General features: G+C 34.6%; 1 protein-coding gene across 1 annotated transcript in view; it reads left to right on the top strand.

Moving 5' to 3' along the window:
• Positions 1 to 26,490, top strand: part of LOC138700882 (uncharacterized) — a 116,764-nt gene extending 90,274 nt beyond the window's left edge. Inside the window, exons 4-8 of the mRNA XM_069827278.1 lie at positions 8,878 to 9,166; positions 13,257 to 13,506; positions 20,527 to 20,682; positions 22,016 to 22,150; positions 26,185 to 26,490. Coding sequence (XP_069683379.1) covers positions 8,878 to 9,166; positions 13,257 to 13,506; positions 20,527 to 20,682; positions 22,016 to 22,150; positions 26,185 to 26,340 — 986 coding nt within the window. The 3' untranslated portion in view covers positions 26,341 to 26,490. The remainder of the gene's footprint in view (positions 1 to 8,877; positions 9,167 to 13,256; positions 13,507 to 20,526; positions 20,683 to 22,015; positions 22,151 to 26,184) is intronic.
• The last annotated feature ends 221 nt before the right edge of the window (positions 26,491 to 26,711 follow it).

The following is a 26,711-nucleotide window of genomic DNA, read 5'->3' as shown; positions in this document are numbered from 1 at the left end:
CTTCATAATTGGAATAAATAGCTTCAGTGTCAGTCTTTCACTCAATATTTCTTTTAAAAAAACTTAAGGCAATATATAAATTGTTCTAAAATTTAATACAATGGCCACAAAATAAGCAGTACGTATGCTGTGATCTGAAGGTATGCGGTATTTTATTATGAAGTAAAGCCAGAGAAAGACACCGGGCAATCAAAGGCTTAGTCCAGGGAATAAAAAAAAATGTCACAAATCTCTCATTAATTGACACACATAAAGTTTTGTTAAACCCGTTACATATCAAATTATGAATAATTAAGATTTTCTCAGAAGTGGTCCTTGCTACTAGTACTTTTTTAGGAAATTCCCTACGTTATTAGAAGAGAAAGTGAGGGAAGGCATTCTGACGGCCCACAGATTCACCAGTTCGTCAAGATTGCTCCATTCAGAAACACTATGAACGACTTCGCGTTTCAGGTTGGGACTTATATTATGATATTATAAGAAAGTTTCTGGGTAATATTAAAATTGACCAATACGAACAAATAGTAGAAATCATACTCGAAAAACTGCAGGTTCTCGGATGTAATATGAGCTTCAAGTTATATTTTCTTCACTTTCATCTTGACTGGATTTCCCAGAAAACTTGGGGTTAATAAGGGAAGAAAAGGGATAGAAATTCCATCAATACATAAGAGTTGGGACCAGAATACTAAGGTCGATGGGACGTCTCCATGATGTCTAGCTACTGTTAGTGATTAATTTAATTACAAATAACCCTCGCCAGGACCACAGACCCAAGTCAACTCAGCGTCCTTCAACGAAGAGGAGGAAAAAATAATGTGTCTAAGGCAGTTAAACATTTTAAGAATATACTACTTATTTTAAAGCGTTTTATCTATATTATTTAAATGTTATGCCAGTGCTTCACGTATTTAATAGTGTGGTTACTAATTGAAAATCACTGAATCATAAAATATTTCACTTCAACTTAAAAAAAACCTTAAATGATATAGAAAAATGGTAAGCCTTGAATTCAGCATAACAAAATTGGGTTGAATCTTATGCCTCAAAACAAAAATTAATTGCGCAGGCCTGTGTATTGTTAAGAGACCTTGACTACGAGCTCTGATTGGAAAGCTCAAGATACAGCGATTTATCTTACACTGTAGTTCATATATATCTTAAGTCTTTATCTACACAGTCACTTAATTTAATTTACAGCCACTTTAAAAAATCTTTGGACTCTCTTTCGAGGAAATCGTCATGTTGTGTTCCTATTTTTAGTAAAAACTAGTTAGTTTCATTTAAAATTATTATATTCCATACGCATTATTAGGGGATGAATTGACCCGTAGATCGGCCTATTGAATATGAACTAAATCTGTCTAATAAGCCTATTTTAAAATAAATATTTGCGTTAGATCTGATGAGTTTTCAGTACCTTTGCAGTATTACAATCCTTACTTTATACTCTGCCGTATAGAAGATCAAAAAAGAATATTGCAACGCTTTGAAGATTGGCTATCTTCGTCTTCAGGTAACTGAGTAAAAAGGGGTTTCTTCTCAGTCAAGCAGATTAGCTGTTTGTAAGGGTCCCAATCCCAACGAATGGAGGGAGGTGTCAGTTGCGTCCCAGTAAACATGTTGACGAAAAATTAATACGTCAGTTGCGTCCGGAGATTTTAAAATATATACTTCGTTGCGTCCACAGCTACCTGCCGGTTTAGGATGCTATGTTAACTTTTTAAAACTTAATATAGTCCAAGAAAGCGTTCTGCGACAATACAAGACAAAACAAAGCACCTTATAGAACGCGTTGGATTTCATCCGGAATCTGTCATTTAGGTGTCAATCAATACGATTGGAGTTTTATGGTGAAAATGTAACTCATGAATTGTAATACATTTTATGATGAAAATGACACTACCAACATTATATGGTGAAAACGTCACAAACAACATTTTTCACCTACCTGTAACGTTTAAATTGGTGATGTTACAGCCAGTCCTAAGTCTGTAAAATGGGAAGGGAAGTGTTGTTTGTGTCAGGGACGCAATTGACGTATAATCCAAAAAATATAGGGACGCAACTTACAACTGACCGCGGGCCGCAATCGCCTGTCCCTGAAAATGGGAACCTCTTCTCTTCTTCTTTATTCTTCTGTTTTACCTCCTCATTTCCTACCGACTTATAATCCAATGCAGTGTACGAGAGGGTATATAGCTATGGACAGCACTTGATAGGTAGACCTACAAATTGCGGACATCCCTTGTATGGTCAGCATGGCGCAGGACCACTTTTAAGACAACATAGGACAGCGCATGACAAGAGACAAACACCCAATCCCTTGGAACGGAAGATAATTTTTTTTCCACTGCCCACGCCGGAAATCGAAACACAGACCGCCTGGTTGGGGAGCGAACACGCTAGCCATATAGCCAGAACGGCGGATTTGAACCCCTTCGTACCCCATTTTTTGTCACCTGAAGATGAAGATAGAAACAATCTTCGAAACATTCTTATTTGGAAAAAGTCCTACCTACATCTCTTCTAAACAATTCACAATTTCTTTCTCCCTCATTTAGATAAATAGGTCTATTTCATACAATAATATAGATATACAGACCTATGTATACAAATAGAATGAGTCTGGATAAAGAAAAGAATGCTGTATCAACTTAGGTTACGAAAAAATTGTGTAATGATATGAATAAATGGCTCACGGGAAACCTCTGTCAAGAAAAGTTGTCTCACCTGTCAAATTCCTTTACTTCAGTGCAGTGCTGTGTTTTACCCATATGATATGTATGTCTATATTATAGTACAATTTTAATAAAGACCTCGTTCTATAGCTTATTGAAAAGGAATAGGCCAATATTCGGATATTGTTGTTGTTTAGACAACTGTCCGAAGACAGGCCCAAACCTCACAAGTGATACCAATAAGGCACCACTTATGAACCAACAAGGCCAGGAGATAATGGGGTAGGTGTCCATTTCCTTTCCCCTTCCATTGCATGTATCGCCGATTAGCTACATGTTACACTAATCAGACTTCAGATGTATACAAACAATTGTTCTTCCTCCGACACTTATCGTCAAGTAAGATGTACTGCCTGATAATAGATGTACAGTAGTGGCAAAAAAAAACCGGACCGAGCCTTGTAGCTGATTTCAGAGCCTTGTTCACTCCTGAGCACGATAGATTGGTAACTAAGACTTTCGTGGTTCGAATCCTGCCTGGGAAGGAAACTTTTTTTTGTTTCTTATTCAAATTTATTTCCAATACTTTTCGATTGCTGGTAAATTTCATGTTCTGGGAATAATAAGTTAATTAAGTAGTAAAGTATCGCTGCAATCGAAAAGTATTGGGAATAAATGAGGGGTTCACAACCAGAGTGGACCAAGTCCATCTGGAATAGTTCTGAGATATTGAGTCTTAAAGTTCCTGGCTCACGCTTAGCTACCTTCACTTTCCATAGGAAATGCTGCCCTCTATGGAGTAACAAATGAGTTATGGACTTTGTTTGTTATGGCAATGAATAAATCTAAGTTTTCTTCATCCGAGATTGTATTAATCCACAAACTGATCACTGGTGGACTTGGTCCACTCTGGTTGTGAGCCCCTCAAATCTGAATAAGGAACAAAAAAATGTTTTCTTCTCAGGCAGGATTCGAACCACGAAAGTCTTAGTTACCAGTCTATCGTGCTCTGGAGTGAACAAGGCTATAAAATCAGCTACAAGGGTCGGTCCGATCTTTTTGCCACTACTGTACATATTAGCCAGAACCTCATTCATAGGTAGTTCGGATGATGTCTTGTAGGCCTACTTGAAATATTCTTCTATTAAGTAAAATTTCTCTGCCGTAATGCAGTATTAGTGTTATTTTATTTATTTATGTAAAGCATCCAACATTACATGATTGGGTTATTATTATTATTATTATTATTATTATTATTATTATTATTATTATTATTCATTATTCATTATTCAATGATAGCCTACCTAACTAGGGTTTCTATTAAAGAAAAAGTTGAATTAAATATAAATATTCTTTTAGAATTGATTAGGAGACCGATTATTAAACTCTGGTTGGGACGGCTATCAAATATTTACATGTCCATAGGGTAGCGTTTTTGGCTACAAATACATAGGGTCTGGATTCTAGTTGCACAACGAAGCGGATATGTAGTCTTTCTTGCACAGAATTTGGGTGTTTTCCTTGTTTCGTGTTTTCCTTACGTTGTCTTACGCTGTATACTTGTCTCGTGCTGGTCACATGATCAAAGAGCCCAATTACTTGCTATTTGCGAAGTCTTGGTATAAGTTCAATGATGTAACTGGCCAAACAGCCAACCAATCCTTAGAGGTTGACGAAGAAGAAGATGATGATAGTGACGATGATAATGATAATGTTGATAATGGTGGTGGTGACGTCGACGACGACGAAGATAGTGATGGCGATTATGTTGATGGCAACCTTTTAATCCGCCTAAAGTGATCATTTCTCATTTATGTTTACAATAACGGCGGTGATGATCATGATAATTACTATGTTGACTATTGTGATGATATCAATTTTGATTATTATTACATTATTTTGTTAAATTAATAATTAAATTTTAGCACTTGTGTTTGATATCAGCAACAATAGCATGAGGTAGAACATTTCAGAAAACAAGAGCATCTAAATAACTTCATTATTCGCCTCTAAAATAAGATATAAATGCAACTAAGCGGTGTCAAGTAACGTATTGTTTTTAATATTGCAGTGAAAACTAAGCTACTTAACCACCTACTTTTAACATTGCTATATTTTATTTTGTAGTACGAGATAAATCATGCTTATTTTCCCCTCCGTAAGTATGTTATTGCGTGACGTCGAGGGAATTTGATAGAGTAGCAGCCACTTAGGTAATTTCGTGTAATATTTGTTTTCTTGACTTCAAGAAGTGGACTAAAGTAACACACGTACAATAAGGTTATATAACGGGATATCGTCCGCAAGACTTTTAAACTCACCACTATGACACCTGCATACTGAAAGCTATGTGGCGTTATTGGTATTCCGTGCGTAATTATTGCTCATGAAGATATGGACTCAATAGTACTCGAAATTCCAAGAACCCTCGAACAGCAAAATCACGTTCGTTTGAGTGTTCGTAGCAACACCGATATTACGCGTAATATATCTCGGAACGTGACCATGTATTAAGCTTATATCTTTTTCTAACAAATCTGTAAGATGCGCAGTACGTAATATTTACTTCTTGAACTAATATTATCACTTGAATGATGGAGATTTTACATTATTTATAAATATGAAAAATCTTACGATAACGAAAAAAATGGTGTTATGAATATGACACATAGGCCTACTTTCTCATTATATAAATTATGCGTTTCGCAATAATTAAGTTCTTTAACATATTACCAGTAATATTCCCGTCTATATTTTAGTTGATTAAATTACAATTCAAAATATATTCATGAATGAAATCAATTGTTCTTCATATACAGGGTGTTTCATAATTCCTATTACAAAGTTTTAGGGGTTATAGAAGGGACAAAGTAGATGAAGTTTTGATTAGGAACTCATGTCCGGAAATGTATCGTTTCGATGCAAAATAAGTTTGAAGATCGATTCGATTTAAAATCTCCCGCTTCACGGTATGCAAACAAAATGGACTGAGGGCGACTTCTGCAGTCCCCTGATATCGTGTGTCTTCTGTCGTAGTCGGCTTTCACATCAGTTGTGATTCACATTCAGTCAATGAGCAGTACAGGACGAGAGAGACGATATCAGGGGACTGCGGAAGTCGCCCTCAGCCCATTTTGTTTGCGTACCGTGAAGCGGGAGATTTTGAATCGAATCGATCTTCAAACTTATTTTGTATCGAAACGATACATTTCCAGACATGGGTTCCTAATCAAAACTTCATCTACTTAGTTCCCTCTACAACCCCTAGAAGTTTGTAATAGGAATTCTGAAACACTCTGTAAATGTGAAGGTAAAGTTTCGTGTTCTGTAATTGACATAAAATACATTTTTACGAGTATAATTCAAAATAGTGAAATACATTATTTCATTATAAATTGTACGATTTAAGTAAATGTGTATAGTCTTTACTACTATGTACTGAAGTAGGCCTATTTACAATGACCGATACAATTAGTACCAATAAAATTTATGTAAATAATATTCCGCGAACTAACAAGTATACAATAAGAGATTTTTATTATTTTTTTATTTAATATCAGTGTTGCGCCAATTTAATATTGCACAAATTCATGTAATACAACTACTGTAGAAGTTTTCGGTTGGAAGCATAACTCTGTAAATAATAAATTCCTCAGACAGAGATTTTCTGGAGACATATTTTCTACTTTACATAATTTTATTTATCCCAATGGTATTATATTAGAAAATAAAAAAATCGTTTCAATCTATTTTGAGTAAATCAATATTTTGAAAGTGAGTTTTTTTAAATAAATGCCCATTCACTTAAATATAACTATATTTTATGTGCATCATTTTTTTAATGAATTTACTCGCAGGCTCGTATAGGTAGCCTATACTGAATATGAAAACCAAATTCGTCCAATAGTTTAGGAGGAATCGGAACACATACCGCTACAAACTTTGGAAACAAAATTGTAGAAAACAGTAATTACGACATTTTCAACTGCAGAAATAATTATTTAGCTTCGAAATTCAATGTAGGTGAGAAATAGCCGACAAAATTTGCCTGGAGCCTCTTAACGGGGACAAGGTTATTTTATGTGTAGTAAATCTATGACATGGACCTTCGAGCTTTATTTCCAGAGAAAGCCATGCTGAGGATTTTATCGCCTTTAAAATTCATCGACTTCGGTGAGGTGTGAACCTTTAAACCTCGGCTAGCATGGCAACTGTTCAACCACCAAAGACGACCCTTTACATATATCCGATAACTTCTACGTCAAAATATAATTCTACACTATTAATCCAGTCTTGATGGAAAGGTGTTGTTAATTATGTTTGAAAAGTCCTCCGTAGAATCTAAGTAATTTTTAAAATGGAAATCTGAAACTTGAGATCACACCGACTTGTTTTAAATGTTTAAAGTTAGTGAATTTTAATACCCATTTGCAAAAATAATAATTTAATTATAATTTATTTATTTAATCTGGCAGAGCTAAAGCCAGTAGGCCTTCTGTTCCGCCCAGCCAGACTCTAATTCTAATTGAATACAATTGCTTACATAGTTATTACATTAATATCTAGACCATAAAACAACATGAAAGTAATAATGAAAGTTGGATAAGTAATGTTAGTGTGACAATAATAAACATTGATAATAATAATAATAATAATAATAATAATAATAATAATAATAATAATAATACTGAGATAATTTAAATATTTATTCTGTGATATATATATATATATATATATATATATATATATATATATATATATATATATATATATAACCATTAAACATTGAGAAAACAGCTATTATTGTTTAACAAGAATTGTTAGAAAAATATTTCGTTAATCTATTCTTAAATTGGTTTGATGTCTGACAGTCCCTGACATTACTATGGATCTGTAGAGAGCGTAAACACAATCAATTTTCCTTATACGATGTGTTCATAGTATTTGTTTGTTTTTTTTTTTTTTGGTTCGTTTGTTTATTTATATTTGTATTCGATTTCATGGACTCGATTAATTTTTTGGACGTTCTTAAATCATAACTTCTACTTGCAAGTATTATAATTAATTCTTGTTCTGAATATAGCTCAAATTCTTGTGAATAAATTGACGAAATCAGACTGTTTGTCTTTACTTCATCATTAATGGCTTAACATCGTCATGTGTAATTATTGTAGTGCGAATTTAAATTCAATAATACATTCCCTTATTACACAGTAAAACCTGTATATGTCTTACAGTATTAATTTAAATTAAATATGATTAACATAAATAGGTTGGTCAACTCATGAAAGAGTCCAGTTTCTTCTTTCAAAAGAACTAATAGCTTGTGATAATGTTTCCTATTTGAAAATAAAACTTCGTAAGTAATTAAGAAATGAATACCTACGTAAGTAATTAAGAAATGAATACCTACGATATTTCTATGTTTTAATTTGCACATTTTTTTCAGAAACACGCAAACATTCAAATCTTTGTTTAGATGTGTTTTTATTTGTATATTTATTTTATATGCCTATTGTTTCCTTTTTTACTATCTTTGAAGCGTTAGTCTAATTCTTTAATTGAATTGTAGCCTATCGATATACTATAGAGCAGCATTTTATTAACAGACAAACACAGATTTTCACTGTATATTATCATATTTATCTTCTACAGTATATCAGGGCCTTCATTGTCGTCACCAAGCAAAGATAGGCCTATCAGGTATTAGAAACATACTTCACAAAATTTTAACCCGTCATATTATTGTTACTTTCAAATTCAAGCATTCAAGTTGTGTAGGCAAAATATGCATTAAGTAATATACTAGATCTTCTGACTTATGTTCAATATTCCAGTTACACATGTGGCCAACTTCCAAAGAAAAGCACATGGGAGTTCGCTGGTACCATGAAAATGTGAACAACTAAAACAGTGGTCATACTATTGGGTAATCAACTTCACAGGTTTTACTGTAGTTATAATTGTAATTTTTTTCTTTCAGATATATAATGTTATTTCATAAATTCCAAATATTACGTCACTATAGGATATTAATTCAAAAGACATTAATTTATATTTAATTAATTGTGATAATAACATAACTGACCAATGACAGGCTTGTAGTCCTTTTAATGTTTGTTTCCAATTGGCTTGAGTCTTAATTATAATGTGCATTTTTTTTATTTCTTTTGATTTTATTATGATGGTTGTGAAGGTTCCCTTGAGGCCGGCAGCGGAAGTGTAGTGCCCCCTGTATACATCACCAAGTACAATCGCTTTGTGGACAACATCATGGAAAGAATCAACAGGATTCTGCGGAAGAATTACGACCCTGTCAACGTCCGCCTCCACAACAATAACAACAACAACAGTAACAACAACAATAATAACAACAATAACAAGAAGAAGAACAAGAACAGGAAGCGTCGTCCTGGTGGCAGTAGGAAGGGAAGCAGGAGACCTGGACATAGATCCCAAGACTACTCCATCGCTCGATCTACCACGTAATAATGATAACCCACTGATGTTGACGGTGATGTTTATAATTACTCGAATTTTGTCTATATAAAACATACAAAAATAAAGTAATTAGCTACTATGGTAACATAATACACGAGGAGGAACAAATATCATTTTTGCACTGGCATATTACAGCTGGTATATAACATATTTTCTTACTAAAATTTTATAACTTCTTACAGGTGATATAGTGGTTACAATCCTTGCAGCTGGGTCCAATGTTCTTAGGAAAGGAAGCCGTGTCGTATATTTACGACTCCTAAAATAATTCTGCTCCGTGTTGGAAAGGCTCCCCTAGAAATTTATTGGCCAACTGTCTCTGTAAACAATTCCGTGAGAATGAAAGGGAATTTGTAAGAGCGAGTACAATTAACCAATAAACTGCGGAGTGATTGAGATGAATAGTGAACTAACATACGCAATAACGACGCTATTAAACACTCAGCACTTCATTGTTTTATCGGTGAATTATTAAAGACATTAACAAACAGACATTCTTCAAAATTATAACAAATACAACTTACCCAGAAACACAACTTCTCAACTTCTTATTTAAAAAAACAATGGGTCTACAATTTATTGAAGTTTGGTACTGAAAATATATCACTGTCAGTCCGTTTGAAATGAAGATACAATAGTGTCTATAGTTTTCAACATTATTTTAAGAAAGTCTTTAGTCTTTGTAGTATGATAAGAGGAGGCACGGTAGTATCGTGGTTAGGACGTATCTATGCAAAGTCGGAAGTCGCGGGTTCGATTCCCGAAAGGGTAATGGATTTTCTCCACTGATCCAACCCTTCTGGCTGCAATATAGCCCTGAGGTTTATTCATCCCCTAACAGAAACGAGTACCACGGGCATTTATTTGGATGTAAGGCTGGCGGGCACATAGGACTAGCATCCCTACTGTCATTAATGCCGATTGTCTGAAAAGGTGGGAGCCTCAACCTCCTGCTACCCTCTTGGCCGATTTGGCCTGTATTTGAATTGGCTTTACCTTTACCTTTAGTGTAATAAGAGGATATATATATATATATATATATATATATATATATATATATATATATATATATATATAAAGTTATTTAAGGTAAATTTAGAAACAAATACATAAATAAAATAATCCTGATCGTAACAGCCCATATAGAGAGCCAAGATCGATCAACCGATTGCTGATCTCACGTCCAAATGCCTCAGCACAGGTGAATGATCATCCAACCATTACGGGAATATCGTGTGGTAGAACGAGAAGTAACGGGCAGAATATATCCTTTATAGGAATATTCTATAGACTACGATATTTCCCGATATTTTATACCACATTGTTATTTAGAATTCAGAGACTTCAGCTATGGTCAATAAATAAGTAATTGTGTCACACAGCTCTGTAAAGAGAAGTTTAGAAATTATGGTTTATGTCTGTGTATCAACGGTAACAAAGGGATGAAACACGTATCTTCCATTCTAAATTTAATTAAAAATACTGTAATTAGTTTCCAATTCACGTAAGACCTTACTTGTGTCAAGAATAAGTTGGTGGCGGATAGGTCAGTTGGTAGAGCAACTGTCTACGGCTGGAAGATCCTGGGTTCAGTCCTGAGTGATGGAGGGATTTTTCTCCTTACTGAAACTTCCAGAACGGCCCCGAGGTTCAGTCGGCTTCCATCAAATTGAGTATCAGGTCTTTCTCGGGAGCACCACCACATTCTAGAGCCGAGGTCATGAAAACAAGAAGCTCTACCCCCATCCTCCAAGCGCCTTCATGGCTTATAAAGCGGATAACTTTACCTACCTTAAGAATAAGTTACATATATGAAATTTTTCATTCAGAATTATTAAACATTTCAGCATTAAATTAAAACGTAAATGTTAGTTTTTAACGGAAGATTTAGATATATATTGATATAGATATGTCCACAGAATCCCATTAGGGCAAAGACATCCTGCGTGCGCAAGGCTATCTTTCTTTTTTATTTGTAAGGGAAGCGACTTCTGACAAGAAATAGGCTTATTCACTTTTCTTTTAACGAAGTCTTTAAGTTCATTCAATATTGTTAATAGCTCCTAGCACAATTGAAACTGTCCGCCTTTCTTTCAGTTGTCTCGAGGATGTTCTGCATTTAGCTGCTCGGACACTCTCCACTACCTCCTTCCTGAATAGGTCCACTAAACGCGCGCTTGGCCTACCGATGTTCCTCTATTTCATCCTTGGGTCCGACGATGTTGTCAGTGTCCACCTCGTCGGATTACGTCTGCACACGTGGCCACACTACATATACTTCAGTCGTTGTGTTGTCGTCACCACGTCAGTCATGCCCATCCTCTTCCTTATGCCGGTGCTCCGTATTCTGTCTCTCAGGGAGATGTTTGTGGTAATATCTTCCATTTTCTTTTGCATCTTTTAAAGTACTGTCCTCTTCTTTTCTGTTAGTTACCATGTTTGGCAACAATAGACCTACAGAAGAACAAGGATCACACATTTCTCCAGGACTTATTTTTTCGTTATCAGGGTTTAGTATCTGTCAGTCAAAATGCATTTTTCATTCCAAAATCTCTTTCAAACCTGGGGTACCATCTTTATTTATTTTCTTTGTGTATGTGTTGTTAAAGAACACTGTCTATCCAAGGTATGTGTAGTGTGACATAGTCCAGGATTACGTACTTGGCTGATTTTGATTTCAGTTTGTGTGATTTTTCATAAGCTTTGTTTTGTTAGGGTTCATGGCTAGTCCAGCCTCTTGACTTACATTGTTCAGTTCCTCCAGCATCTTTCTCAGCTTGTTAGCGGATTTTCCGAACAAGACAATGTCATCCGCAAAGCAGAGATTTGTTAGTTTTCTGCCATTTATATTTATGCCATGTTTTTCCCATTTGAGTTTTCGAAAGAGGTCTTCCAGTAAAACTCGTGAAGAGTTTGGGAAAGATTGGGTCTTTGACTCCTTTCTCTAGTGGAAATTCTTCTCTCTCTGTGTCCAATCTGATTTTGGCTTGTGAATTTCTATATATTCTCTCTGGGATTCTAAATATTTTCCTTCAATCCATTGGTTACTTAATGCAGTCAATATTCTTCCTTGATTCACTGAGTCGAACGCTTTCTTGTAGTCGACAAATTTAATGTAACGGTAGATACCGGTAATCAAATTGAATTCCCGGACTCTCCCTATTACTTGATTCAGCACTTGGAGATGGTCTGTCGTACTGATATCTGAGCGAAATCCTACCTTCTCAAGGGGTTTGTTCTCGTCTAGTAATTTAGTCATCCCCTTCGTTTAAATATTTCTGAACAGTTTGTAGAGCAGGCTGAGCATTAATCTTATAGACCTGTAATTATTGATGTCGTCCCTGGGTACTTTTTTTATATAGCAAGATTATGGTACTAGTTCTCCATTCTCGGGGCATATCCTCTGACTGAAGGATGAGGTTGAACAGTGCGGTTTTTATGTGAGGAATGACTTCCTCTGTTCCCATCTTTAGGAATTCAATAATAATGCCGTCGTCTCCTCGCATTTTGTCCTTGTTTAGATCGCTTATGGCCGAATGCGCTTCATTTTGAAGGACCAGTGATACATCTTCCTCGGCTTGATAAGATTTAAAACATACTACATTATCCGTCTTAGGATTTCTTTTAGCATGGTGGACTTTGCCGTTCTGATCATGAGAATAGAGACTTGTGAGTTAACCTCAAAAGTATAAATGTCTAATCTAATAAAATGATATTTTCAGTTCAAGTGTTCGTAAAAGAATTTTGATTTTATTTGTCCATTATATTTGTTTCTCAGAAGGAAATTTGGGTAAAGCCCAATGTCTTTCAGTAACTTAAAGATTTTTATGTAGTGCGAATTCCACATTGTACTACATAATGAAAGTGCAGTGCTTGTTTGTTCAATAAATTATATAGCTGCAATAAGTGGGCATTCTTTAAATGGAAATAGCAATAGAAAAAGAATTGCTTTTTATCAAACACTAATTTGATAAAATTGTTATCAAAAATGTTATGTTTTTGAAGTAAGCCTCGTATCTTATATTATTTTGTAAACAATTTTGGAACGAAATTACATATATTTTACTTTCTCAGGGAAGCTGTGGAGGCAACAATGAATGAATCTCTCGCAGCAATCTCGGCACAATTGATAGAAGAGCATCCTAATGTCGAGCTCATTCACGATCGTAACTCCACAAACATAGCAAGTTCAAGTAATATAGCCACCACCACAGAACTGGCTACAACAAAACGATCTTCGAATGATGGAATGCTTAGTAGAGCAAGACCTCAGCATCACCAACATCGCAATAAGAACAGTAATAAGAAAACAAAAAAGAACAAGGTAAGTGGTCGTCATATAAAAAGTATGAACCGAAATACTTATTCAACAACACTCTAGAGCAGTTAAAACCATGAGACATTATATTTCAACATATTTCTATGTTATGAAGTATAGTTCTCAAGATGTTCTTCATAGTCTTTGTTACATTTTTACTTCACAGAATACCATTTTAGGGTTCTCATAGTGTCTTCGATTCAAAGTGAAACTTCAGTCTTACAGAGTTCATAATTATGCATCAGTATTTAAATTCTTTGACCGATTTCATGGTCAAAAGTCATGTCGTATTACTGTTCTCGAATGAGTTGATCGGAAATTTTACTCAAACTGATTTTAAGGCTGGTATTACGCTATCAAAGTTATTTGACAAAGCATATGATAAAATATTTTACCAAAGATCTGTAATAAAAGGTAGGATTTGGAGTATGTTACATTATATAAAATATTTTATTAAAGATAACCAAAAATTAATTAACAAAAATCGTCACCCTCCATTTACATCGGTAATAAAATGAAATAAAATCTTTTTTCGTAACACATATGCATAAATGAATGAAGAACAGTAGGCCTACCGGTACTATGCTTGTTTAGTTACAATTAGTTCAAAATATTACAATATGCAATATTACTGAAAAGAAAACATAAAAGAAAAGGAAACGCCTGTGAATTAAACCATGGATTACAAGACATGACAAGAAAAGTATTCATCAAAACTTACTAAAAGGACTATAATACGATAACTTGAAAAGTTAAGGAAGTTCTTTCAGAATGAAGATAATTTTCAGTTTGTTCAGACTAGTATACCCTTCTTCTACAACAGTTATAGTCTCTCCTATTTTATGTGTACTTCTCGTCTTTTTATTTATTTTTTTGTAGTCCATGTGTCTTGTGTTGTATAATATTTAATTTGCTTCATATTCTCATATGAGCAATTTGGTTGCAGTTAAAGTCCAACACTATTTATGTTCCGCCATATTTGTTTGAACATAGTCAATTATTTTATAAAAGATGTCAAGATGAACTTACATTCCACAAAAGATTTTTCATCAGGGAAACTTTTATAAAAGGAAACTCATTACACCGTCATATTTTATAATACAACATAATATATTTTGTAAAAGTTCTTTGACATATATTTTTGATAGTGTAATACCAGTCTAACACAGTTTAATTGTACTAAACTATAAGTTTTCTAGTCATTTATGTTAAATTTTCATTGTACTGGATGAGAATCACTTCGTTGTTTATAGGTATAAATGAAAGAAAATATCCACATAATTTCTTCTTCTACATTCACTTTTTTGTCACGACGATAACAAATACATTTAAATAAAAAATTCTAGACATTTGAAACATCACAGATAACATTTCACTTCCCTGACGAAGTCCTTTCATTTTCTTTTTACCATTATATTTCGTAACAACTTCCACACACGACACACTGGTCCTAAGCCTACAAACAGCAGGTGAACCTCTTTATTTTTAATTGTCATTCTTTTTTCATATTTTAATAACAGAAAAAGACAAATATTTCCATACCGAATATCTCAGTTGTAATTCCAACTAGTTTTTAAAACATACTGTTTTGAATTGCATTATTTTTCTTCTCCAATCTCATTTCGTTCCAGTGCTAAACATTTTGTTTCGAATTTCATTATTTCTCTTCTTCAATTTTATTTTGTTCCAGCGCCTCTATCATTTTCGATTCCAGGTGCCAGTATTCGTAGATTTCAATAGTAAGGCCTTTTGGTCTTAAACATAGGTAGAAGAAATGGTGGATTTTTCAGAAAAAGTTAGATTGGACATTTCCCATTGCTGGTTTAAAAAGACACACAGACACGTTTTTTGTTTGTTTGTCGATAAAACCTCGATATTTATTCTTAGTATTAGTCAGTCACGTGATTTAACTATTTGTAACAACATAAATTAGTATAACTTTTCTGTCCAATTCAAACTTCTCCTTCTAATTCTTAGACGATTTTTACATTGATCAAATTCCCCTAACATATATCGTATGTAGGGAGTCAAAGGCTAATTGGGATTTCCTGATCCTCCGTTCGGGTCATAAACCCTAATAGAACTGATATTTAACCCATGCGGTAAATTTCGATGAAGTCCGGAAGGAAGAAGAAGAAAAATGACAGAGGAAAATCTTTGTTGAATTTCTATAAAAGCGATGTAACGATTGTTGGAAATACTTTACTTCAACAACACGAAAGAAAAAGATATACATGGACATGCCGAAAGGAAATATCAAATAAACTATATACTGGTACAAAAAAGATTCCGAAGTTGCTTAAAAATGCAAAGACTGCCAGGAGCGGATATTAACTCAGATCATATTCTACTGAGAGGCGAGGTAGACTGATAGTAGCTCAGGAACACTGTGATGAAAAATCAAGTGGAATACCTCCCTTTACATGGTGAATACAGCAATGAAGAGAAACTGTCATCTTCAAAATCTGAGTCAAGTATACATAATTATTTTCGATATGTGTATTAGGTTGGTTGCAATGTCCCATCAAAAAATTGGACTGCCTATAACAATCATTCTATTGCAGTCAGGTAATGTGAAATGACTGAAACTGTGATATAATGTTGAATAGGTATTGTTCAAGTATATTTACCAACCTAATAGTCATTAAGGAAAATATGAAAAGTGTCCTTGAAAAGAATTATGCATTTTAATATTACGTGCCACATACGAGATGCACTATTAGATTCATAAAGCTATTGTTCACTTGACGATATAGTTATACATACATTATTGTGACACGTCTCTAGAAACATATCACTATGTGATTGAGTTCTTATACGTAAATTATTTCAGACCGAAAATTACGTAGGTTCTAATTGACAATTATAGTATTTTTATATTATATGCTTATTGTGTTTCTTGTTCTATGGCCATGGACCATTGGCACAAAGAAAAGTTTGGTTACCATCCGAATGTATATGTTTGTTGTGCTGGTTTGTTGACGTTTAGAGCTGAGTTACTACTGTTCATTTGGAAGTCAAAAGGAGGATAGCAATGGCCAAGGAAGCTTTTAATAGAAAAAGGAGTATCTTCTACGGACCTCTGGAAAAAAGAACTAAGGAAGGGACTAGTGAAGTGCTTTGTATGGAGTGTGGCATTGTATGGGGCAGAAACATGGACATTACGTTGAAATGAAAAGAAACAACTAGAAGCATTTGAAATCTGGATATGGAGAAGAATGGAGCGTGTGAAATGGACGTCCAATGTAAGAAATGAAGCTCTGCTAGAAAAAGTGGGGAAGAAGGAATAAAGATATAACTGATCGGGAAGAGAAAACAAAATTGGCTGGGTCACACTGGCTAAGAAGAAACTGCCTACTCAAGGATACACTTGAAGGAATGGTGAACGGGAAAAGGTTCAGAGAAGAAGAAGATATCAGATTATATGAATCGTATAAGGGGAAGAAGAGGAAAGCAGAAAATAGGAAAGATTGGATAATGCTGAATTTACAGTAAAGGACCTTCTTTTGGGTAGAAAACTGTGAATGGATTAATGTAGTCTGTTAACTTTCTTGGTCGACATTTTTGTTGTTAGATGGTATAGTAAAACTGCTTCTTTCTCTTATAACATTATCATCCGTAGTTTTCCCTCCGAATTAGTTTATTACTTCACCTCAGATTCTTCAATCAATATTGTCGGTCGGGTCTATATATATAGAATATCGATCGGTACCGGTATATAAAGAATTATCACCTGTTTCAATATCAAAACTGCTACATTACCGCAAACCTCTTTATTTGTTTTCTTAGAACTCATGGTCATAATATTAAGATTAATTAAATCTGTAATAATAAATTTTAAAATAAAGCAATTAGAATATTTAGCTCATTGCTTAGGCGTTTATTTTTAGAACGAACTAATTTTATACGTGATCTGTGATGTGATAATTCTGCTATTTCTTTTAGTAACTATTCTTATTATATTTGTGTCCGATTCGATTTGTGTCCTTGAAATTAAACCATTAACTGTTTTAGTTTACATATTTTTCTTTATCTTGATTTCTTACCCGATTTATCACGTTATCAGTAGAGCTCTCAAAAGATTAATTTCAGTTTTTTAATTTACCGGTACTTGATTTACTTTCGAATATGGTTTCCGCTGTGTGTGTAAGAGTTTATTTCAATTGAGGGCACCGGCGTAGCTCAGTCGGCTAAGGCGCTTCCCTGCCGATTAGAATTTGCGGTCGGGCGCGGGTTCAATTCCTGCTTGGGCTGATTACGTGATTGGATTTTTTCCGAGGTTTTTCCCAACCGTAAGGCAAATGTCAGGTAATCTATGGCGAATCCTCGACTTAATCTCGCTATCATCAATCCCATTGACGCTAAATAACCTCGTAGTTGATACAGCGTCGTTAAATAATCAAGTTAAAAAATGTTAATTGACGTCAATTCATGAACATGTTTTATAGCCAAAGCAGCAAGTTTAAGACGATCATTGTTAATTAATAGTATTGTATTGCATAAAATGTTTCATTAAAGCTTTCTGACTCCTCCAAATAAGATAATAATTACTGTTTTTGTGTTCTATACAAGGTAAGTACACTGCAGGAAAGCTGTAGACGTACGAGTATTAATGTGAAAACGAGTCAAGTGATGTTAATAAGCAAAGAAGACGAGTAAAGAGAAATAGATATAGATTGGGAAGGAGAGAAGTTGGATAATGTGGAAAGTTTTAAATACGTAGGATGGAAACCTAGATCAAAATGTGAGCAACAGAGCTAGGAAATATATTGATCAATATACATGGGTGATTAAAAAGTAAGGTAAAAAGAGGTCTCACGGGTGACAAATTCTCCCTCTTGTTCGAATTTCCCGCCAGGGCCGCAGCAGCAGGCCACAGCTTTATCACGCAGCCATTAGAAGGTTCATATGTTACGTCAGACCCTCGCAATATTACTTGTAAGGTGGCTGTGCGTTCGGAAACATGATCAAACGCGAAAGTGCGTAGTATGATCCTGTTTTTGCATCTGAAGGGCACCGCACCATCGGAAATTCACCGTCAACTTGTTGAGATGCACGGTGAGAAATGGCGCTTCCGGTGGGAGATACTAGACCATCCTCCCTACAGTCTCGATCTGGGACCCAGTGATTCCCATCTCTTCGGACTGTTGAAGAACCACTTGAGTGGTAAGTGATTCAACATTTGTAAGGCTGTTCAGCAAGCTGTCATAATGTGGCTTCAGGGACTTGTCGCAGATTTCTTCTACGCCGGCATCAATACCTTGGTCTATCGTTTAACAAGTATTTGGACAAACATGGTGATTATGTTCAAAAGTAATGCGTACCATTGCCTTATAACTGTGTATCAGTATATCTGCCTGTGAAATAAAAATTTGTCCATGAGAACTCTTTTTTTTTTACTTAGTTACTTAACGACGCTGTATCAACTACTAGGTTATTCAGCGTCGATGGGATTGGTGATAGCGAGATGGTATTTGATGAGATGAGAATTCTCATAGATTATCTGACATTCGTCTTAAGATTGCAGAAAACCTCGGAAGAAACAGGTAGTCAGTCCAAGCGGGGATTGAACACGCCCGGGTGCAACTCCGGATCGGCAGGCAAGCGCCTTAGTCGACTGAACTACGCCGGTGGCTAAAACTCTTGTTTAACTTTCTTTTTGGAGCACCCTCGTATTAACCAATTTTGATCTATGGAAGTGAAAGTTGGACAGATTGGAAACATTCCACTCCAGTAGGGTTGGTGCTACTGGCAGCCTATTTAACAAGTGTGGCAGGACATACCAAGAAAGATCAGATTAGAAATATGATCATGAGAGAAAACCTGGAACAGGAAGATATAGTGAATACCGTGGAAACGAATCAGTTAGGATGATATGGGTATCTTATTAAGATGCGAAGGGAGAGAATTCCAAAGAGGATGTGGTTAGGCTAGGGGAAGGAATATTTTTGAAAGACCTAGAATGGAATGGGGACATTAAGAGAGTTGACAAATTTGGCACTAGTTAGAGATCGATATAGAAGTGGCTGAGGACACACGACGCCTAAAGGCATAAGGATTTTTTCACAGTTTTCTGCCCAAAGGAAGGTCCTTCACCACTGCAAATCCAGCATTCTCCTATCTTTCCTTTTTTCTGTTTTCCTCTGTCTCCTCACGCGATCCATAGAACCTGATATCTCCTTTCTTCTTAGCCAGTGTAACCCGGCCAATTTATTTTTCTCTTCCTGATCAGCTTCATCATTATTCTTTCTTTACCCACTCTTTCTAGTACAGCTTCGTTTCTTATTCTGACTGTCCATTTCACAAGCTCCATTCTTCTCCATATCAACATTTCAAATGCTTCCAGTCATTTCTCTTCACTTAGTCGTAATGGCCATGTTTCTGCCCCATACAATGCCACACTCCATACAAAGCACGTAACTAGTATCTTCCTTAGTTATTTTTTCCAGAGATCCGCAGAAGATGCTCCTTTTTAAATTAAAAGCTTCCTTTGACATTGCTGTCCTCCTGACTTGCGAGCAACAGCTCATGTTACTGCTTACAGTACACCCCAAGTATTTGAAGCTGTCCACTTCTTCCACTGCCTCATTTCGAATTCGCACGTTTATCTTTTTCACTTTTTTCGATAACCTTGCTCTTTGTCTTGTTTGCATTGATCTTCATCCCATATTGTTCACAGCTGTCATTTATCTCCAGCAGCATATCACTTAGTATCCACGTCTGCTAACAACGACATATTAGTCAATCTTATGCATTTTATTCTTCTTTCTCATAATATCACCGCTGCCATGTTCTGAAACAGTGATAAAGTGAATACGGTAGTTATTTATTGTCCTTGTCGGTTTAATTGCTTCAACTCGGACTAATTTTAAGGCAAGAACTTATTCTTTCTGTTATTACAGGCTAATTTAAAGATAAGAAATTATTCTTTCTATTATTACAAGTAGTGGTATGTTACGACATCAATTAAATGTTTGACATAAACCACTAAATAAAGTAATGTTTTAATTTGTATATGTTGAACAGAATAGGGGAAGGCAGCGACCCAGTGCTCGAGCTACACTCTACGGCCTTTCCTCCCTTCGACGTGAGGGCGATGTTACAGTGAATATGATGAGCTCACATACTACTGTGAAGACCAAGTTTACAGTTGGTCCACTTATCCTAAAAGTAGAGAAAGAGGTACATATGAAAACTTATTTTACATCTTACTTATTATTGTTTGAACGTAGGCATTCTTTAGATGTTGTTGTAGCCTAATTTTATGCATAGAACATCTGAAGGATATACATTATACAATGGTTAGAACGTAGTTTTGTTGTGTGAAAGCCACAGTTGTGGATTCAAAACCCCCTGAACACGGATATCTTCCTGTTGTCGGTATAATGTTTGGGGCTATTCCAGCTCGTGGACTACCAGCGTATCATTGTGCTTTTGTCTCTAACTCTCTAGTTAAATCGAAGAAAGTTCAAATAAAGGTTTAGAGTAAACTCTCCTACGAGCATAAAAGCTCATAAAGGAGAAGAATGTTTAGACACAAAATTTAATGAAGTTCATTAATATATGACTTTAATAAGATAAATCGTAATACCAACAGAAAATTTGTTATTGTCACCCTATTAGTTACGGTGGACATACAGTATATTCTTTCAGCCATCGTTCGGTACAAAATTACAATAAAATTACAATTTTGGAACCTCATTAACTAATATGTGAGTATTGATAATTACGGTGCGTTATTAACAAAGGACTTTTACGAACACTGAAATCGATTTTCAAGATGATATGTGATGTGTTCCAGTAACATAAAAATTGTTAATATACTTACATGCTTAATAACCTTACGATGGTTGAAAAATTAAGTAGCCTATTCTTCTTATTTTATTTTGTACTTCAAAAAAGTTTTCTTTAAGAATTCAGTCATCGTGTATTTATTTACTGCCTTTTGCAGTAGTCATTGTTTTATACGTATAATACAGTTAATTCCTAAAGTAATATGTTAATCAGGTGAAAAAAAATATCTGGGCCATGTATTCATCACTTCAGTCAAAAACATAACATTCACCCTGAAAACTGATGTGCAGTTGAATTACTGTTTGTTTGGAAGCGAAATTCACTTTGGCGGTCATGAAAAGAGTAGGCATTAGTCACGAGATAATTAAAAATTTATACTTAACATCATTAAAGACGCTTAGTATGTTACATCATAATTTATATTAGCAATAAATAATATTCACTTAATTTAATTTTAAAATGTTAACTTATAACATGTATTATGTTCTATTTTTGTCCTAATGTAAACTTACTTCATTCTCTACTTTTGACGTATAAATTTATGTTTTGTAAATTGTTCGCTAAACTATAAAATTTTTAATAATTGTTACACTTACCTTTTGGTTGCCATTGTAACTCAGGATGCTTATGGTCATTCATGTATTATGAACTGATGTCTTTGGAAAATATATTATATTGTGTTTTTACTTCACTATTTAATACCAGTGATTCTTTCTTAAAGTTTGGTCGTGGTGCTAAGAAAGATATCAGAAGTGCCACAGCTACTACAACAGAAATGACAGGAAAGTTAAACCTCAGAGTATTACATGGAGGAGCTGCCACACTGCACTCTATCAGGGTAATGCAGCCCAAGCAGGTGAGTGTCACCACAATTCTTCATTTATACATTGTTCACATATTTAAATTTATTTAATATTTTCGTTTACATTCTATGATGAAGACTAAAGTTACACGAAATAAGCATGAGCACGTGATCGGGTACAGTCTGGTAGAGCAAAAGTAAGGACTTAGCCTACATAAATGTAATAACGATAACAATAATAATGTTAGAATAATAGCGATGAAAAATAATACCATTAAAATAGTAATACCAATTAATAATAATAATAATAAAGATTATAAAATAGATATGAAAAAACCATTATCAGTTAACACAATATATCAGGGTAAAGTAACGCACAATAATTTTTTCTGTGTTGGTATTGCGGCTCGGATGTTGACATTTCACCGAGATATAGTTTGCAGTTTTCACTACAGACACAATTTGTTTTGCATGTGCAGCCTGTGACGTCGCCAGGATCAGAGCAAGGGGGTGCGGATGGGGTGCGAGATTTAAAAATGGGATGCGAGCTGTAAAAATGTGGTACATAAAAAATCCAAAATGTTCTTTCATGCACTTGCGCGCATACTATACATCTGTTTATTAATATTAATATTATTATTATTATTATTATTATTATTATTATTATTATTATTATTATTATTATTATTGCTCATCACACCCATTACGATACACTATGGGACGTAGATGTTTTTTCACATCCAAGAAATTGTTTGTTTGTTTGTTTGTTTTTGTTCTTCAAAATAATTTATGCCTAGTATTTTGTTAATAAATTGCCCTTTGGGGTGCGGAAAGAGGTACTCCGACTTTTATGGGCTGCTTGGGCACCCCCCTAGCGACGTCCCTGTGTGCAGCTCTAGCGAGAGAAGCGTGAACTACCCAACAAAGACAGTGCGCATGTTACTATCGTCAACTTGTGAAGAGAAGCGAAGTGTTGTGCGATTTTTTTGGGCTAAAGGACATAACCCGAGTGAAATTCACAGGGACATGTGTGGCGTGTACGGGGACCGTAGCAACATCTCCAGGTGGTGCGCATTCTGGAAGAACCTTTGTGATTCGCCACCCTATATTTAATTCCATAAATTTGTTACATTCTTCGTCCTGATTAACAATGATATGAGCATGAACTATCATAGCTTTGTATTCAAGTCATTAACAAACCAAAAACAATTTAAAAATCTTGTGTGCAATTTTAGCTATTTGATGGAAAAATATCTTTGAAATATTAAAATATATAGGCCTACTAGCCTACATACTGTATATTTAATGAATGAGGAAACAGTCTTCATGACGTTTGGCAACGAAAAGATGGCTTTTAGTTGTATAAATCCGAATGATGATGATAAATTAGGAAATATTTTCCCTTTATTCTAGAGGAGTTTTGGCTTTTCTCTTAGTTAAAAATTATAGAACACGTGACATTTCGAGGTTGGATGTACCTTCTCTTCAGTTGAAAGGGTATTTTACTCGTTGAAAGTATCACAAGACGCTAAATTCACTTGACAGATTAACGACTTGCAGGGAGAGAACACGCTTATGAAATCATCTATTTTGATTATACTAACTTACTTCGAATGGAAGTTCATGATTTAGGCTGAAGTTCAGTGAAGCTAAATTTTACAATACTCAATGGTAGCCGAGTTATAGGCAATAAAAGTTTCAGTCTGCCATCATTTATTTAAAGTAGGTACCCACTGTCCTCCACTATCCGTCAGTTAGTTTCTATAGCTCAGTGAGTAGGCATGAGAGTTCTAATGGATAGGTCCCAAACTAGATATCCAATTATTACTTGATCCTTTTTTATTTTCCATGTCATTTTATGTTTAGGATTATCGTTGTAATATCATATGGTTAAAGTAATAGAGGTTAAGAGGTTTCGAAATTATTCTAAACGTAGAATAACCGGGAAAACTGGAGAGAAGGAAGAAAATGACAAACTAATCTGGCCTCAAATTCAGGATATTTTAATTACCAGTTTCACGCCGATGTACTGAGCTACTGAAACTATCTAGCGGAGGGTGAAAGAATGAGGTAGACTACAACTTTCACTGCCAATAACTCGACAATTTCACTGTCTGGAACTCGATAACCTTGACTTTGTTATACTGCTTTGAGTCATTAATTTCCATCCGAAACAGTATCATGAAAATCGCTAATCGAAAAAAGTATCTTCTTTTTGTAATGACAATAATAGAAAATATAGGTAACTACAGGGACATCATTTTATTTTTACTAACATTTTTAATATTAACCTGGCTATACCTTTGTATCAACGCCGTTTGCTACACCCTTCCACGACTGGAGTTCGATGATACTGGCGTAATATAGAAACAAATCACTTTACTAGGTATAGGAGAGAAGAAAAGTAGTTCATCCATTTACGTAAACTAGAAAATATCGCGCTTTTGATTTGATAATTTTCATTAGGTGTTTGTTTAATAAAAATACAGTACAGTATTAACAATGAGTGTTTTTACTCATGAACTGAGCTGTCCATGTGGACGTATTCATTATGCAGTATATATTATACTGTCTACAGCACATTAGCGTACAATATAGAGAATAAAGTTAAATTGAAAAATAATCATAATATGAATATTTAAACACATTTTTGAAAATGATGGCCGTTCATTTCGATACAGTCTTCAGTTCTAATATGCATATCATCGGACTATAGACTATTGTACCTAATCCCAATTACCAGTTTCATCCTTCGTAATTAGTAACTCATGTTGAAATAATTCTGTACCTACTCTATAAAAGAGTACCTTACGTACAGTAAATTCAATCTTCACTTCTGTCCGTTTCGAAAGATAAAATTTACTCAGACATACTATCTACTGTCCGTCCAAGTGGTTATGTCGTAGGGTCGTAGAAAGGAAGGAAATCACGTGACAGTTAATTACTTAACGAGGCCCTTTTATTTAAGTTGTTTTAAACAGTTGTATAATATTACGCAGACGTCCAATTCCTAACAGAAATTAATGTTCTCACAAAAGAGCTAAGACGACAACCCAGCCACTAGCTGGCGAATAAAAGCAGGTGGGGGAAACCGGGATACGACGTAGGCAAATGGACGACAGTACCTGTGCGAAAATGATTCAATATTGAAAGCTGTTTCGTCACTGGAAAACTCGAACATATTTTTGAAACGTACTGTTTACTATGACCGTAAGGCTACTATGACTGTATAACTTAAGTGGTCTTGGATCTGTGTGCAGGACGGTTGAACTTCATTAGTAGAAGGGGTGGGAGTGAAGTACATTCAAAAACTCAGGTACAATAAAAATTGAAGTAAAAATAAAATTATGTCCCTGTATAAGAGGAAATAGCTGCTGGGGAAGAAGGGATCAGGTACAAATCAACTTCTTAGTAAATGTCCCTGTTCATTGGTTATTTATTTCTGTTTGCACTGAATCATTATTTTACAGGTTATTTATTTATTTATTTTACTTTATTTTGTTTGCATTTTACATTTCTGTATTTACTCCATCCATCCTCACTTAGGCTACATAAGCCACCTGTTCCTAATTATATTATTTTATTCCGTCTACTATGTAGTCTATGTCACACTTAGTTCACGTTGTAGTTCTTGAATTCTTATACGGTACATCTTGTAACTCCCAACCATTTTCTCTTACGACTATCTCTGACGTCTCGCCGTTTCTTCTCAGTCGTTGGTCAGTTCGAATGATTTCAGTTTCGGAAATATCGTGCGTTCTACATGCTCAGCAACGGAAAGAATTCAGTCCAACCTCTTTTTTTACTTTTATAATGCTTTAAACAATTTAAATTTGTGAATTGTTAACTCAATTCTCTCCATTTTATTCACGAATAACCTATACATGAGAAATTATCAAATTGCTTTATAAATGGGTACCTATTGCACTGTTTATGGGAAGAAAATTAATCTATAAGCAGCTAAAAATAGGACAAACGTAATATATACTGTGAATAAAATAGACGAGCTGAGTATTAATAAAATTAATTTTAATTAAATTAATTAATTAAATTGTATGGTATATTTAACTCTCTCAATGTTTTTCCAGGTCCGTGTGGAAAGCTCTGATGACCATGACAAAACTCGAGAATATGTGTGGAAACGTTCAAGCCATATTGCTCATGTTGTGTCTCAAAAACTGACAAATGCAACGAAGTCTATGCTGCAACCACCTCCTATCCCCCATAACGCTGTCTTGGCATGACTCTCAAAAAATCTTCTAAGACTGCCATAAAAGAAACAGCATATCAAAATAAATCCTGAATTGGAAAATTTAAATACTCTACTGGCAATTCTTTACAAATCTTTTTAATTTATTTTTTCTTTATTTAACATTTTGCTCAGTTTTATTTTATTTTATGAACTTAAATATTTATTTAAATTATTGAATTTTAATGTAAGTGTATTTATTTATTTAAGTTATTTATTTTTCTTGAACAATAATGAAATAATTGTAATTTTAAGTAGCCTATAATTACAATTTCAAGCAATATTCCGTAAAATAGTGGATTGAAGACTAATGGAGTTTGTTAACTTTGTGTGAAATATAAGTTTAAAGAACAATAGAAATTACCA

This window comes from Periplaneta americana, chromosome 1 (assembly GCF_040183065.1).
Source record: "Periplaneta americana isolate PAMFEO1 chromosome 1, P.americana_PAMFEO1_priV1, whole genome shotgun sequence".
NCBI lineage: Eukaryota > Metazoa > Arthropoda > Insecta > Blattodea > Blattidae > Periplaneta > Periplaneta americana.
This window is presented reverse-complemented; position numbering and strand designations above follow the sequence as displayed.